This window comes from Bemisia tabaci, chromosome 3 (genome assembly GCF_918797505.1).
Source record: "Bemisia tabaci chromosome 3, PGI_BMITA_v3".
Taxonomy (NCBI): Eukaryota; Metazoa; Arthropoda; class Insecta; order Hemiptera; family Aleyrodidae; genus Bemisia; species Bemisia tabaci.
The window spans coordinates 21,680,355-21,696,852 of NC_092795.1; the positions used below are offsets into that span (position 1 = coordinate 21,680,355).

Genomic DNA, 16,498 nt, shown 5'->3' on the forward strand with positions numbered 1-16,498 from the left:
CAGTTCTGAGGGCTTGTACCAAAGAGAACAGACTGGAGTAGGAGGCATGGCAAGGAGGTTCAAAAAATAAACCTACTTGAAATAAACAAAAAGATCATAGTATTTTTCATGACCACTTCCTCCTTCACCCTTTGCACCATGCTATAATGCGGTGATCCTTACTCAAATTTCTGTTGAGGTGCGTTTGTTTGAAGTAATTAAAGTTGATTCGCACGCAGACAGCGCGACATGTCGCACACAAAACTGGCACCGAGCCTATAGTGGGGTGGATCTCGCAAAACTTTTCAAAATGAGAAGAAAGAAGGGAAAACACTGAATGTTAAAGTTCTATGCAACCAACCACTGGAAAAGTTATGAAATTTGCAAACATTGCAGAGATGAGATACACTTCCGTTCATTGAGTATTTTAGTAATATCACTCTGCGAGATAAAAGCCACAGCTTGATGAACGATAGGAAAGCTAGTAAAAGAAAATGAATGAAAAGAGGAGGAGATTAAAATAAATCCAAACCCATAATGTGTTCTTGAAAATTAATTTCGATTAGAGTTTTTCACTTCAAACGGCACTCAAAGTAGATGAAAGTCCGGAACATTTGAATGAATACCTGCATAATTGAAAGCTACGGCTTTTTCTGACGGAGCTTTTGGCGCTGGACTCCACGCCCGCTTGGGGAAGTGCGACTCAAGGGTCGGCGTTTTTGGTCGGTAGGTGGCGGGTGAGGGGTATTTTTCGGGATACAGGCTCTCGATCTGAGCCAGTCGGTCTAAGTGAGCATCCCATTCGTTTTGCGCGTGATACGGCCCTTTGGCAAAGACGTCTGTGAAAAAAAGGTTGACAAAGGTTGACAAAGCACAAGGTAAAGCTCTCCGACGAATGACAAAAATCGCCGTCCCGTCTGGAAGTAATACCATGATTGCAAGTGAGGGTGTGCGATGGGTGTGGGTAAAGGATCATTATGGCAAATGACGCCATCTATGTCATGTTAAACGTAAAAAATATGGTCATTAATTTTATGTCAGACCTAAACAGTAAAACAGTGACGTCATTAGTCCATTCTAACATGAAAAATTACGTAATAATTCAAGTAATTATGGTCTTCGGAAATAAATCTTACGTCAGACACAGCCGTTAAATTACCCCACTCCCCTCCTTTTGTTCTTTGAATCTTCGGATACAGTTGGAAATCAGAAAATTTATTCAGGGATGAAACGACTTACCACAAGTGGTAGCTATAAAAGAAGGGACAATATATACGGAAAAAAAAGCACGACGTTATTGGATGATATGGACATTTCCCAATTAATTGTGGTAGTATCCCCAATTAATTATGGTAGTGCCCCCAATTAATTATGGTAGCCCCCCAATTAATTATGGTAGTACCAAAATAAATTAGGTAACTAACTCACCCGTATGTTGCGGCACTACCCTGACTTGAGTTGCGGTACTAATTCAATTAATTAGAGCTGTCCGTATCATCCAACAAATTGGGGTAGTACCACAATTTTAGGGGATAACCCCTGGAAGTTTTTTTCCGTGTACACATACTCGTATTGTAGAAAGCGTTCGTTGCTATTTCTCTTAAAGCGTAAAAGCTATGTTCGAAAGTCAACACTCTGCATCGCCTTGAGTATAGGCAATCTGTTCAGCAAGTAAGACCTAGTCTGATGCTCTGATGAAGTCCTGCAAATTCCTCAATCCGGAATTCATTTTTCATTATTTGGTCAATTTAATACTATAGAAATCTACTGTCGATGTGGCTACTGAAATGCAAACTTTACTTAAAGTAAAATATTGAAGAGTACAATCCAGCGTCAATTTTTTGTCAACGTTTCACATGCCGTATAATCCGATCTGGCCTAATAAATTTCAGCTCGGCTGTTAAGCGCTTTTGAAAGCGAAGACACAAATAAGTTCTTCTTGCACTTCCACAGTCATCTTAAAACTAAAAAGCAAAAGCTTTGTTTGCGCAATTTCCTTCATTATTTTCATTCAGAGGCGTAAATCTGTCACCTAACGTATCTCATTTACATTATCAATGAATTATTTCGATAGCTTACTCCAGGAGCGCGAATCACAATAGGAATGTTTCACAACTGTGCCGTAATCAATATTTTCTCTCTAAAGGTAAAGCACATCAAAATTGATTTGCATTTTTCTCAATTTTTCCAAACCAGTCTTTGATAACTCTGTAAAACATTCGAGTTGTGTGTTTTCTCCTCGGGAGATAAAATACGAGCAAACAGTTTGAAACGTTGATCAATGTGCGTGGCTTTGGAGGTAAACTATCGAAATATTCCGCAAAATGAGCATGATTACCTAATGGCTGGCACATGATTGATGGCAATCTTTTTTCACAAATATCTGAAGAATTTGGATCAATCTAAAGAGATACCTCTAATTGAATATTAATCCAATATAAAATTTGATAAAAACAATGAAAAAGTTAAGAAATACACTTTAATTTTTGGAGGAATATTTTTCCGAGTACTGAGGAGCAAAATAGGAGTCATAAATTCATAATTCTGAGTAGCTTAAAAAATTAAAGCGCCATAAAAAAAAAGAATCTCCATTTTATTTTGATTGTCAACTATCGCACTACGAAGGTATATGAGCTCTTTTTGTTAACGGAAGGGTAAAGGAATAAGTGCATGTGACATTGCTCCTTATATATGTTACGGCTCATATTTGCATTGCATTTGTACGAATGCAGTTCTGCCGAAGATATTAGGTTCTTGTTGGATGGAATGGAATAATGATTTCCCATTAATGTGAGGCAAATGAAGCATTATGGATCTAAACTATGCGGGTGAATTGAAAGCTGGAAAAAGGCGTATTGCGGTTAAATAAAATTGAAGCAAAAGTACTTACCTTGCTGTTAAAAGGGGAGGAGATAGAATAACTTTGAGGAATCGAAGGAAGTCGCTTGAAAGTAAAAATAGAAAACTGGTGCTTCAGTCACTTGGCACTGATTGAGAAGATTTCTTGAAGTAATGCTGAAATTTCAGCAAAAGTTCCGGTTTTCGGAAAATAAGGAAAAAAAGTGTTTGAAACTGAACTTTGACGTTACTAAACTGTTCCTGATATTATTTTTCTGAACGGGCGAAGACACTGGCAGCTTGAAAAAAGTCTTCAGTATGAAAGAAAAGCCCAAGGGTTGTACGCAGGTTTGTGTTCAGTGTGAATGGATTTTGATCATTATTAATATGTCTCTTCTATAATTCCGAATCAAGCATCTCTGATTTAAATCAAGTTCATAAACTTTTTAAATCACATTTTTCAACTAAGATTTTACGAGTCAATAATAACCAATCACCAATCATTATCTTCGCCAGATTTTTACGAGAAATTTTCTTGATTACTGTTCGTTTCAGACAACTCTTCTTTTATTGACATTGAACGAGAAATATCTCGCTATAGGTATACGCAGATGCATTTTGTATAGAATCTTGCGGAACATATAATCAAAATGATCATCTCCCTCTCAAAAAGTTACTAATTTTCAAAAATTTGATCATTACGTGACGCGAAATGCTTTTTTCACAGGGAACTAGAACTGCCATTAGGTTTGCCTTGATCCCTCTCCCCTCCCACCTTAGACGAGCAAGTTTAGAATCTGATTCCTTTTCGAATACTTGATTCAATTCATTAGGTGTAAGAGGGAATTCTTAAAATCAACAAGGAACGGTTGTCTGAAATTTTTTTAAAACTTATCTACGAAAGTTCAAAAATTCGATTTTTCATCAACTGTTTTCATGCTCCAGAAAATTACATTGAGAATGTGAGAGATGCTCCCTAACTTTTCCTTCTTTTTTCCAACATTCTTTTCAAGAGAGACAGTCATATTTTGTTTTATTCTTCCTTCAGGGTAAAAGACCGGAATAAAAAGTATATGATATATCCACTCACAAATCTCATTTTGAAGCCAGTTTCAAACTTTTCATCATATGCTGCGTGGTTTTTTCCCCTAAAATGTTTGGAAATAAAGCACTTTCCGAGTTTCTCGCTCATGTGCCCATATTTACCGGTCTACTGAGCGGTCTTTTTCAATCCCATTGGCATATTTTTGGTTGCTGTGCAGTAGTTAACAATCAAGTTCCCTCATTGAATTTATCAGACGTACACTATAAATAACACTAACATTTGTATCTATAAGTCATCTCTTTTTGGTATCACGAGATACACAGTACTTTTGTAGCGTTTTTACAGTGAAAATTTTCATGCAAACAACTCGATAGGAACAAGAAGAATCGGCCTGCCATTTTGCAAAACAATTTCTAGATATACCCACTAAAAACTACAATTTAAGAGAGAGAGGTATGCTGACGAAAGTTAAGTGTTGCTATTTTCAGATGTTTGCCTTAGTTTATATTTTCTTGTTAGCGGATAATCGGAAAAGTATTAACTTTCATTTCTTTCTTTTTTTGCAAAATGGCAGAACTTTGAAGAATTCATAAATTATTCCCATAATTTAAGTCAGAATTAATGTAAAAATCACACGAAAACATAACTGAAGTGTGTTCATATTAATACGGAGACTGGCCGTTTATAATTGAATAAGAGATCTTCACATTAATTGTATAATCCAAAATTAGTTTCACTTTTAAAATATGACTTCCTAAACTTCCCTCAATAAAGCCCTACTTTTTACCGTTATTAAAAATGTCATTGCCCTTGATCAAATTTTAGATAGAAACATATATGCTTTCAGTTTAAAATCAGGCACCAAGAGTATGTGCCGCACCAGTGTCTTTAAAACTCACAAGTTTCATCGTTGCTTTGGCAAAATATTTATTCAAGGAAAGGATTTAAAAAATACGATAAACCAAAAAGAAACATGCGCACCAAGAAATTTAAGAGGGAGGGAAAAAGTCCTTCAAAACTCAACAGTACACTCTGAAAGTGATAGTATCAAAGTTCAGTGGCGTTTGCTTCTTCTTTGGTTCATCGCACAAGGGTAATAAGTTAGTCATAGCCAAAGTAAAACACATCAGCCATTCCATAGCATTATATTCTTGGTGAGGGCCTTAGTCAAATCAAACTATCAAATAAACTACAAAACCAGCCAGATGTGTGCTGAGTCATTGCCTTACTTCAATCAAATTTGGAGTGAGATGGAAAAATATTTTACAATAGAATAAAATTGAGTCAGAAGCAAAGCCGAAAATTTTGGGGAAATTTAGTAAAAAGGAGATGGCTTTAAGGGGCAGGGGCAAAGAAAATGATTCGTCTGTGAACGTTTATTTTCTTAGTACTGTCCATTTGACAGATAGTATACTGTTGTGCACGTTTGAAGGATCTTACGCGGTTTTGAGTTTCCACTAGGCGCTATGACATTGGATTCGATTTTTATCGGTGAATCTTGCATAGTTGAAAACTAAACGAATAAATCTATGTTCGTAAAATTATTTATTAATATCTTGGAATTGTCTATAAAATATCTGACGCCAATGCTTTCATAAAGAATGGCAATATGGACCTTTCGTGTCTGATTTTTTTTTTTTTTTCACACGGAGATTTTGTTGGAAATTTAAAACGTGAAGATTTATTTTTAATTTTTGTAGATAAATTATTTCTTGAAGAAGATTTCTATTTTGAAAAGCCCTATAGTTGTTTGGTTCAAATTTTTATAATAAAATCTATGACAGTATTTTTTGTATAAAAAGATAAGTTTAGTAATTAATTTTTTTTATATTATGGCTTAAAATTTAAAAAAATTAACATGAAATTAGACAAAAAATCCTAAATTTTAGAAATCAGCCGTGGAGCTGATTGGATTCCGTCCGATTGTTATTTTTTTTCGTGTGACTCACTTTTCATCGTTTAGTTGCCATGTTCATGCTTTAATTACGGGGTCTCCAATAACAATTTTTGCACGGCATATTTTCCTCGAGCTGTCGGGAAATCCCTGCATGATTCAATTAAATTATACATGGCTATTTGAAGCTAATTTTTGCTCTCAGCAGGACAAAATTACTCAATTTTACTATAAGTATACCGGGGTCTGCCCGCTCTTACCCAGGGCTGACTCAGAGAAAACTAGGTTGAACGGTGGAGAGGGGCAGTCAGCTGACTTAGGTGGGTGGGGCGACGCCGGTGGAAAAATGCTCAATGAATTTAAAATTTGTCGCGCGGGTCTTTGATAATGGTTCACACGAACGATAGAAATTTGTGGAAAAAAGAACTCGTGTCAGCCCATGGCGCCCTACCAATGTTTTGATGACCCACAATGTATTTATAGAGCAACCGACCCAGTTTATACAGCGTGACTACTCTTGTCTCTCTATACGACTCGTCTCTGCTTACAAACTCTCTTGGAATTCCTGCCTCAATTTAATGCCGTTATAATTTGTAATCGTATCAAGCCCCCCCCCCCCCCCAAAAAAAAAAAAAAAAAATTGCTCGCGCGAATTTATTTGGACAATATAATAATTCAAGGGGGATAATATATTTTATTCTGATATCTCGATCGTCCTCTCTTCCAGCTCCTCTCCTTATTACACACCCTATAAAAACTTGAATTGTCCCTGACACATTATCATACAACTCTGGGAAGACTTAACCCCCCCCCCCCCCCCTGTCCTTCTCAACACTTACCCTCTTCAGGTTTTCAAATTCCTTTTTGTCAAAATGAAGCCCAATTTTTTTTCACCTCATAATTATGCATTTTGTTAAGGTAAATTGTCTCGTAATGCTGCACTCCCCCCCCCCCCATTTTCGGTGAGTCACTATTTACTGACTATACTTCTTAGAAGCACGATCAGGATGAGAGGGTGCGAAAATAGGGATTTCCATGATCTAATATTATCTCTCCATAAATGTCTTCCGCAACAATGAATCAGACCTTGTTTTTTTTAAAAATGGATCCTCCCCCTTCAGAAAATTTTGATTTCAGGCCCTGATCCTTCCATTTAAAAGTTTTAGCCATGCAACTTAAAGTGTATAACTTAATTTTCAAATTTCAAAATTTTCAAAAATATCATTCGGAATTTGGAAATGTTTTCGCTCGCACATGAACCTAAATTTTTGATGAACGAACTAGTGCTTTCATTACAATAAAAAACCGCTGATGTATTATTTTTATTTTTTCTAGGAAGAGAAGGAAATAAGAGACGGTTTGCCTCTTGTAATATCAAAGTCCGTTCATCCGCCGCGTCACTTTTCATTTCGCCCTCGGTGTTAGATATCATAGCAACGTACTGCTCCGAAAAGAATAATGAACAAATGAGAAAATAAGACGACCACAATTAAATACTAGCGATAGAAGCCTACTCTACTAAAATTTATAAATTATTTTAATGTTAGGACACTTATTTAAAGACGCCGAAATATGCTTATGCATTAAACTAGGTCAGCAGGTATAAGACAACAATACATTTAATGCGTTTGTTATGCACAACGACGCTATTATTAAACTATTTACGCCAAGTTTAACTCAGAAATTTTTATTATTATTTTATTTATCTCGATAAAGAAAACTAGGTTTATGGAAGAGGGATGTTGGTAATTGAAAAATGTACTCAGTTTCATCTGTACTGTTGCGCGTTAGGCGCATCAAAAATTTTGAAAGTCGCCGAGCCATTTGGAAATCGCAAAATGTGTTTTACTTTTTCTTGTTCTTATTTTCTTTCATTTCTTTTCTTGAAATAAAAATAAGAAGATCATTAAAAAACAAATTTTTTATTGTTTTATTTCAAGAAGTATTATGAGATTTCGTCGAAAGTTTTCTTTAAATTAATGAAAATGAGTGGATCTAATTGATTTTTATGTATATATTTTTTCAAAACTGACTTATATAAATATTAACAATAATAAATAAAATAAATAAATAGAATAATGTACAAATAGATTAAAATTTAATAATAAAGTAAGAAATAAAATAATAATAAAGATGATAATGAAGGCTATAAGTAATAGTAGGTAAAAGTAATAAAAGTAGTAAATAGTAAAGGCATCCCTAACAATTAGCAGAGTTGTTTTTGAAGTCAAAGTTTTACAAATCCATGCCAAAAGAGAGATAGTGAATTTTAAAATTGCAAAAAGCTAGTTCCATCCCAGTTGAGGCTCTACTGGAAATAAATTCAAAGTAGCTTTACACGTTAAAGATCACAAAATTAATAATAAAAGAGAGGACGATAAATTTTTATTTCGAATTTTAGTTTTTAAATTCCATTCCGTTCCCTCTTTGGTCTAATTTACTGCAAGAAGAGAGGCTGCCTTGGTCTTATTGGCGGATAAAAAATTTCAAAAGTCCTATCAACTCTGAAAAGTCGGTGAAAATTTAATAAAGTAAACGTTATTATTTTTGAAGAGGCAATTTATAACGAGTTGGAAAAATTGCTCTTTTCGAATGCAAATTTATTGAAAAGAGGACATAAGCTTGTAGTGTCGGAAAACGAAAATAATTGAGACGATTAGGACTTTTGAATTAGATTTTACAGAAAAAAGGACAAAAACAAATACCAGAATACAGAACAAAAATAGGTATTTGCTCACAATGGCTCGTCCTTAACTCATAATACTTACCGTACAAAACAAAGATCTTAGACGAGTGCCCGTTTTAGTGGGGGCTTAAAGAGTAAAACTGTTTGAAATGCTCCGTCTGCGCGGTGTCCAATGAACGAGTTGGGTGTGTTTGGCCCTGCATGAGTCAAAAAACAACTTTAATTTCTTGTTCTCGATGTGTTACTAACGTCTCATGCCGCATTCAAGGGACAACTCAGGGATCACAAACGGAGGCAGCGCACAACGGAGGAGTTCCAAACTTCACGGGCGGTTCCATCCCGTCACAAACATGTATCAAACAGTTGGGCGACACAACAATTCAGTCATTAATGTTGAACATTTAAAACCATGACATCGGCCCATGCTCGAGGTTAGCGTTGAATCAACGGGCAAGTGGAGTATGTTTACGGAGGCATCCTCGCAGAATATAACATGAAACAAAGAGGTTTTTCAAGGGACCCTGAACATAAATTTCGTGGGCAGGGATGCGGCAACATATTGGGCGTCCTGGGGATCAATGAAGAATTGGCAGCCCGCCTTACACACGAAACGGGATAGCTCGATTTTCTGTGTCCGCACATTGAGAGGGTTGAGGGAGGTCACGAACATGGAATTCGGGTTGGACAAAAATGGTTTCAAAAATCACGGATGGATCTCAGGAACATAGAGAGGAGGTCGAATATATGCATCAAAAAACAAAAAAGTATGCATGACAGAACCGTCAGGGAAAACGAGTGAGGAGAATTACTTATTAACCTTATCATCCAAAAAACAAAAAAAGGAATATAATACTTATAAAAAAGGGAGGGTCGGTAACCAAGTTCACTTGTAGCAAAACAGAATTTTGCTACCGGAACTGGCACGGGACATTAAAAAAAAGTGCACGCTAAAATGTCAACGTTTAAACGTTCAACTTATAAAGATAGAGAGATATAATTCGAGTAAAATAACATGTGCAATCTTCGATCTGGTCGTCTATCTAACTTCGGGTTACAAAGGTCGTTAAAAATTGTATAAGTCGTGTAATGAAAAAAAAACATAGCTCAGTTGTATCCAAACTGATACAGGTGTGAAGGTGAAATTATTTACCTACAGACTCGCTTCGTAAATTGAGCTTTTTACATGTAGGGACTCGGTAGACTATTGAAAACGGTGTTGAAGTTGCGTTGCATCAATCAACGCAATTTTTTTGGAAGTCTGTTTGTGTTTTAGGTTGCACCAAGAAAAAATTCTTGTGCGTGGCTGAGATCTGTTTATCAGTGTGCTATTAGCTCTATAGTGCGGTTTAAATTGCTTTCTTTACATTTTCTTCCCTTGTTTCATTTTTATAAAGGGAATAAAGAGCTCATCCCACTTAGGAGGTTTCGTGTGATCAGTGTTGTTCTAAAGGAAAGGTGATTGAGGAAGGTCGGTGTTTCAATTAAAAATTGTACAGAGCATCTTATCAGAGTGCTTGATGGCTAGGTGTATGTGTGAGCGTGTGTGTCAGGAGTGATCTCTAACAAAACGCGTGGTTTGATTGTCGAGGTTACGTATCCGTGCGGTTGATGAGGTTGCTCCGCGGAGTTGGAGAGGTTACGACTAGATTACGGATACAGATGCGTTGGTAAGATTCAGTACGTACCAGTGGGGTTGCGGGGGTATCTGTTGTAGTCGACGTAGTTGTGTGGGTAGATGTTTCTGGGCGAGATGCCGTAGGTCTCCCTGGAGATGGGCAGGTAGCGGTAGCCGGGCACGCTGATGCGCTCGCTCGGGGCGATGGGGTCGTCGTAGATGGACTTTGATTTCGGCCAGGTCGGAATGTCGTCCAACAGAGGCTGGAAGATCCCCCGGGAGGGATACCGGGAGTAGTGTGTGTGTTCTGGAGCACGCATGTCGTCTGTTCCTGAAAGTAGTCACACCAGAAATGCATTAATAGAATGTTCACACGAGAGGGTAGATACATAGAGTACATACAGTCGTAATGCAAATGGGAGAGCTGGCGCCATGTTCTGCTCGACGAGTTCCGAGCCCGGTGTGCGGGGTCACTTTTTTGATACATATTCGATCCAAAGTGGCGGTGTGGAATATGGCCGGGTCCCCGTGTATCTCAAACAATCGATTATGTATCGAAAAAGGGACCAGGCGCCGCACAGGAATCTCGGAATTCGGGGCTTGGAAAATGCTTAAAAGTGGCGCCAGCTTTCCCACTTGCATTACGACTCTATGACTCTATGGGTAGATATAGCAGGAACCGAAAATGGCTACATTGACGTAGCTTTCGACACTTTGCAAAGTCGTAGATCGATGGTGAAACTGCGGAAGTGCACATTTCGGTTTGCGGTGTTGCAGACTACGTGTCACTTCATATTCTCTACGTGGTAAACTACTAAACGTATTTTATTTATTGATTTTTTTCCTCTACGTGAAAAATATTCTATGGCAATTTTAAGCCACGATGTTGGTTCGCTCGAATCTCTCTTGAAAAAATAAAATATGAGCGGAGATTTTGAAACACTGCAACCGTAATACGCATTTCTGTAGTTTCACCATCGAGTTGTATCTCTCACCAAAGAGTTATTTAAAAATACGAGTCTTTATACTGTGGAAAATTTTCTACCAAAACCTGCAACTTTCAAAGCGCTGTAACTGGTGAACTTGCGACATGCGCCCTACTATCATCATCTTTAACCGGTAGTCTGCCACAGCGAGCAAGTTCTCTTCGATACTAAATACGGCCAGTTTAGAAAACCGTTCTACCTTAATATTTACAAAACACACTTTATATTTTCCTTTAATACATATTTTTTTTCATCAATTAAAACGAGAATAATCCATACAGGATGTGCAAACATTTCAAAATCATGAGTTGAATAACGCTGGCTCCGCCAGATTAAATATTAGAGCCTAACACAAAGCGGAGCGGCGACGCACTGGCGCCTACAAACCTAACAGGGATACTTCACGCATTGCGCAACGCGTGAAGTATCCCTGTTAGGTTTGTAGGCGCCAATGCGCGTTTCGCGCTGGCTGCCCGCCTGCCGCACCGCAGCGTGCCACGGCGCTTGAAGCAACTATTTCACACCAGAGGTATTGCACAGTATCATACAAAACTGAAGGCGCTCTAATATATTAGGAATGGCAGGCATCCATCAAAAGTACGGAGCTTTCCTCGCAAAATAAATCAAGATACTACGGCCCAAAAAGAGAGCAGTGGTCCAAAAACTCACTAAGTCCTAACATCCGTAATTAGTGACGTTTAGCATACACTTTATCGCCTGACTGTGAGTTGCTTAATTCGGCTATAAAAAGCTATAAGAAATTGTGTAGCCAGCTATAGAAGCTATTGGAAATCTTACAGCCGGCCGTAGGTCTATGGTATTTTGGAACACAGATTCTACTGCCAATTTTCACCAGGGATTTCAACAGGAAATAATTCATGAAAAATTTTACTAATCCACCGACGTCATGTCAAAAAAGAGTTGGTAAAACTACTACTTCTAGACATCATTGCTGTTCTCAAAGCAATCACATTGCCTGATCAAGCTACGTAAACTGGTTAGAATAAACGAAATTAACCCTACTTAGAACGAAACTGGACTTAATTTTGTAGAAAGGCGCTATTTTTTTCTGGCTCATTGCAATATAACGTATGTCATTAAATTTCCCAAGGCACCAAGTGCTTTCATCGGTGAGTCAGAAATGGTGACTCCTTACTGCAAAATGCAATCCAATTTATTCGCTTATTATGTGCATGCCTAAACGAAGAATGATGAAACGTGACCAAACTGCTGGATGCAACTATTACTGCTCCCAGGCAGCTTAAATTGCCTATTCGAAATCCTGAAGGCAAACCGTTGAAAATGAGAGCGGAACACTATACTGTCGTGCCGAGGAAAAACGCCGTATGAACCTTCAGACGTTGCCAAATTTCCTTTGAGAAAACACGACTTTCCCGGTAAACTTATGAATGTTTTTCATCCAATTTTTCAGATTATTTTGTTCTCAATTTCATTCAAAGTTTCTGAAAATTTCAGGGGAAAATATTCATAAATTTCCTCAAAAATAAACATTTTAGTGAAGAAAATTTGGCAACTCTCGAATCGTCATGCAGCGTTTTTCCTTAGCACGGCAGTACACGCAGAGTTATATTAATCCGTCAATGCTATGATTAAACCGTCGAGATACAAAGAGCCACTTTGAGGAGACGAGCGAGACAGTATGCTGAATTTCCCTCGCTATTTGCTGAGCCACGCGAGAGTTGATGGCCAAGTTTTTCAGACTTATGGGACATAAAACTGGAAATTGACATCTTTCGGCAACAAACATTTTTCTCGGAGCTCGTTCATCATCTCGTCCAAAATTTATTCACGGATCGGTTATCAAATGTTTTGCGTTTCCTTCCATTGGAAGCATGCCTAAAACTCGTAAAAAAACCACGAAGATCTGAACTCTTGAAATTTTATTTTTATCAACTCGAGCCGATGTCTTTGAAGTCAGTATGGGCTAAGCAGTGAAAAACACAACTTAAGTTGGAAAAAAAGTACAATTTCAAAGCTCATCGTTATTTTTCTAGGAATGAAGGACGCACCAATATGTCCCATCGATGGAAATGCAAAATCCTCGGAAACTGATTCGTAACATACTTTGACGCAATTTCGAACTGGTTTGGAGAAAAATATAGAATTTTCGAAGTATGTCATATTTCCGTGTTTTTTCTACGAGGGTAAAACATTTGGCCATTGAACCTCTGATTGGCTGACCAGATTTGGCGGGAAACCCTGAAGTATTGCGTACCCAAAGTATTCAATACGGTTGCGAGTTCCTCTTATTTTTCTGTGGGTGAAGACCGAATTAACGTGGCCAAATTGGTGAACGTAACTGTCACTATTCTCAAGCAGCTCGCATTGTTTAATCAATGTATTAAGAGTAACGAATGTATCAGAGAAAACTAAAATCACGGAAGAAAGCGTTTAACAGGAATCCGTTAGTGATAAAATCAAACTGAAAGTATATCGGCCAAACTGCTGGAAGCAACTATTACGGCTCTCAAGTAGCTATAATTGCCTATCCAAGTCATTGAAGGCGAACTGGTTGCGGGACGAGCGCCAAGTACGTAAAATGAGTGCCAGAAACACCGCCAGGACTAGAATCAAGCGGAGTGACCTTCGCAAAACTACTTTAGGTACATTTGGAGATGCTCTAAAGCTGCTTCCACCACTTGATCGGGCTCAAAAATGTTGGGAACAAATTTAAATCTAGATCATTCAGGCACCTCGTTTCAGGTTATGTGAGAACTGCCCATTTCTTTCGGACAAGTTTGTGGGCTCTGAAAATAGTTTGGATTGTTTCTCCCAGTGCCTGCATAAACTTAGCACTTATCATTAGCACCACTCAAGGTCTTATCTTACAAAACTTAACTGTAAGTAAATAGGGGAAAAGGAAAATTGTTAATCTCAAGATCCAGGTCAAAAACATAGGTTTGGACCGAAGTTTTCCGTCTATTTTTTTCTTCTTATTTTCTCTTTTGAAAGTTCCAGGAGTTAGCGTTTTTTGTTTGGAAACAAGGACTGCAGTCGATATGGACATAGATTCTCTTGTCGAACAAAACCAACTAGCTGTTAAAGAGCGACGCCAAGAATGGCACAATTTGGGCCAGAAGGGATTTTTCTGAAACCGGGCCCAAACGATACCTTATGATACCCTAAAACTCTGGTAAAAATTTTAGCTTGAGTATACGCACGGTTTTTGAGAAATGAGGGGGCAAAGTTGCCAAATCGCCACCATTCTGGACAGCATTTCTACAGCAAAAAGACGGGAAAAATGGACGAAAAAGTTACACCTTCGATGGATTTCGGCTGTAAATGTTCTCATTGAGCCCCCAAGCATTTAACTGTGTTCAGTTTCAAGAATTTTGGTCGCACAGTGGTCCAAAATGGGGGGAAATCGTCGACAAATCAGGATTCTTTGTCAAATTTTTAGAAATGGAAGTAAAATTGTCGGTCTGCTGCAGTTTTCATGGCTAACAATGTTCGTATCGGTCATCAATGAATGAAATTGTGTTCAGCTTCACAAATTTACATCGCACAGTGGTCAAAAATGGGGGAATTAGTGGACAAATTAAGATCCTTGTCAAACTTTTTAAAAATGAAGTGAAACTGTTGGTCCCCAGTAGAGTTTAGATCCCGGAAAAATTCATGTTTTTAATTTTTTTGATTATTACTACATGCCAGACCGTATTGTTTATGGAACTTTGTTATAGAATAGACTTTGTAGCATTATCTCAATAAGATATGCAAACTTTCAGAAATTTAAAGAAAAGAAGGAAAAATGGAGAGAAAAAATTAAAAAAAGATTTAAATAGTCAAAAAAAGAATTTAAAGAATTTTTCCGGGATCTAAACTCTACCGGGGACCAACAGTTTCACTTCATTTTTAAAAAGTTTGACAAAGGATCTTAATTTGTCCACTAATTCCCCCATTTTTGACCACTGTGCGATGTAAATTTGTGAAGCTGAACACAATTTCATTCATTGATGACCGATACGAACATTGTTAGCCATGAAAACTGCAGCAGACCGACAATTTTACTTCCATTTCTAAAAATTTGACAAAGAATCCTGATTTGTCGACGATTTCCCCCCATTTTGGACCACTGTGCGACCAAAATTTTGAAACTGAACACAGTTAAATGCTTGGGGGCCCAATGAGAACATTTACAGCCGAAATCCATCGAAGGTGTAACTTTTTCGTCCATTTTTCCCGTCTTTTTGCTGTAGAAATGCTGTCCAGAATGGTGGCGATTTGGCAACTTTGCCCCCTCATTTCTCAAAAACCGTGCGTATACTCAAGCTAAAATTTTTACCAGAGTTTTAGGGTATCATAAGGTATCGTTTGGGCCCGGTTTCAGAAAAATCCCTTCTGGCCCAAATTGTGCCAAAAAACGGTCGTTTTTGGCGTCGCTCTTTGCGCCGTAATAACCGTCTCAGCTAGACAATGGACTTTCCTACCGTGGACATATGAATAGATATTTCCCTGCGATACCATTATTATAAAATGAAGGAACTAGTTTTGCCTGTGGCTAAATTGAAGGCGATTAATCCTCCAAGCCATCGAGCGTTGTTTCAAATGTAAGTTTTATTTGATCTATTAAGCAACAACATATCCTACCTATCAAAATAGTCGCAAGTTCCAGGATTGGAATGTGAGTTTAGTTGGTACAAGTCTAAATCCAACGATGCATCCAACAACAGGGCGAGAATTGTCCTGTATTGTTGAGAAGGAGAATACTGCCGTGCTAAGGAAGAACGCCGTATGAGCCTTGAGACGTTGCCAAATTCCCTTTGATAAAATATGAAGTTTCCGGGAAACCTGTGAATTTATTTCCTCCAATTTTTGAGAAAATTTTATTCGTAAGAAGATCTACATTATTGGAAAAAATTTTAGGAAAAATATTCACAACTCTCCTCAAAAATTGAAATTTTATTTCAGGAAATTTGGCAACTCTCGAATGAAATCCAACATGTTGCATCGTTGCATTCAACGAGCAAACCCTTATTCCGTCATAAAATCTGGTTCTGTTTTGCCAAATGCATGTCATCATTCCGATGATATTTATCACGGAAAACCCGCCCTTCCCTTTCGCTCATAAAAGAATCGATATTCTTGTAATCGATTTCTGCGTTCGAATGGGAGCTCTCGTAGATGTATCCACACCCGTAGTTCTATTTTGCCGAAAGCGGACATCTCCACGTACTAATTAAAAAAAGAAATCTTACCTTTTAATGCTCGGACGTATGACTGCCAGAATTTTGCTTTCCTCTGAATTGGCTCGTTCCTACCGATCATATCTAAGTGCTGCTTTAACAACATTTTGTCTATTCGTTATTTAACTCGAACTATCTGCAATATTCAAGAAATAGACATAGTTTTTTAATGATCGATGAAGAAAAAAGAAGGCCCAAAAACCAGAAAAGTGAGTAGACAGAAGCATGTCTTAGCGGTTTCATCGATGTGA

General features: G+C 37.7%; 1 protein-coding gene across 5 annotated transcripts in view; it reads right to left on the reverse strand.

The window, feature by feature from the left end:
• Mf (myofilin) overlaps positions 1-16,498 on the reverse strand; it is a 38,581-nt gene that overhangs the window by 7,445 nt on the left and 14,638 nt on the right. For 3 of the 5 annotated variants that reach the window (XM_072298011.1, XM_072298013.1, XM_019040619.2), the window contains 2 exons: positions 16,260-16,383; positions 10,128-10,388 (listed from right to left, as the gene is read on the reverse strand). In XM_072298011.1, the coding sequence (XP_072154112.1) occupies positions 10,128-10,388; positions 16,260-16,353 (355 nt within the window). In that variant the 5' untranslated portion in view covers positions 16,354-16,383. Of the gene's footprint in view, positions 1-605; positions 819-7,662; positions 8,640-10,127; positions 10,389-16,259; positions 16,384-16,498 lie in introns of those variants that run through there. The other 2 variants (XM_072298012.1, XM_072298014.1) reach the window with 2 other exon arrangements.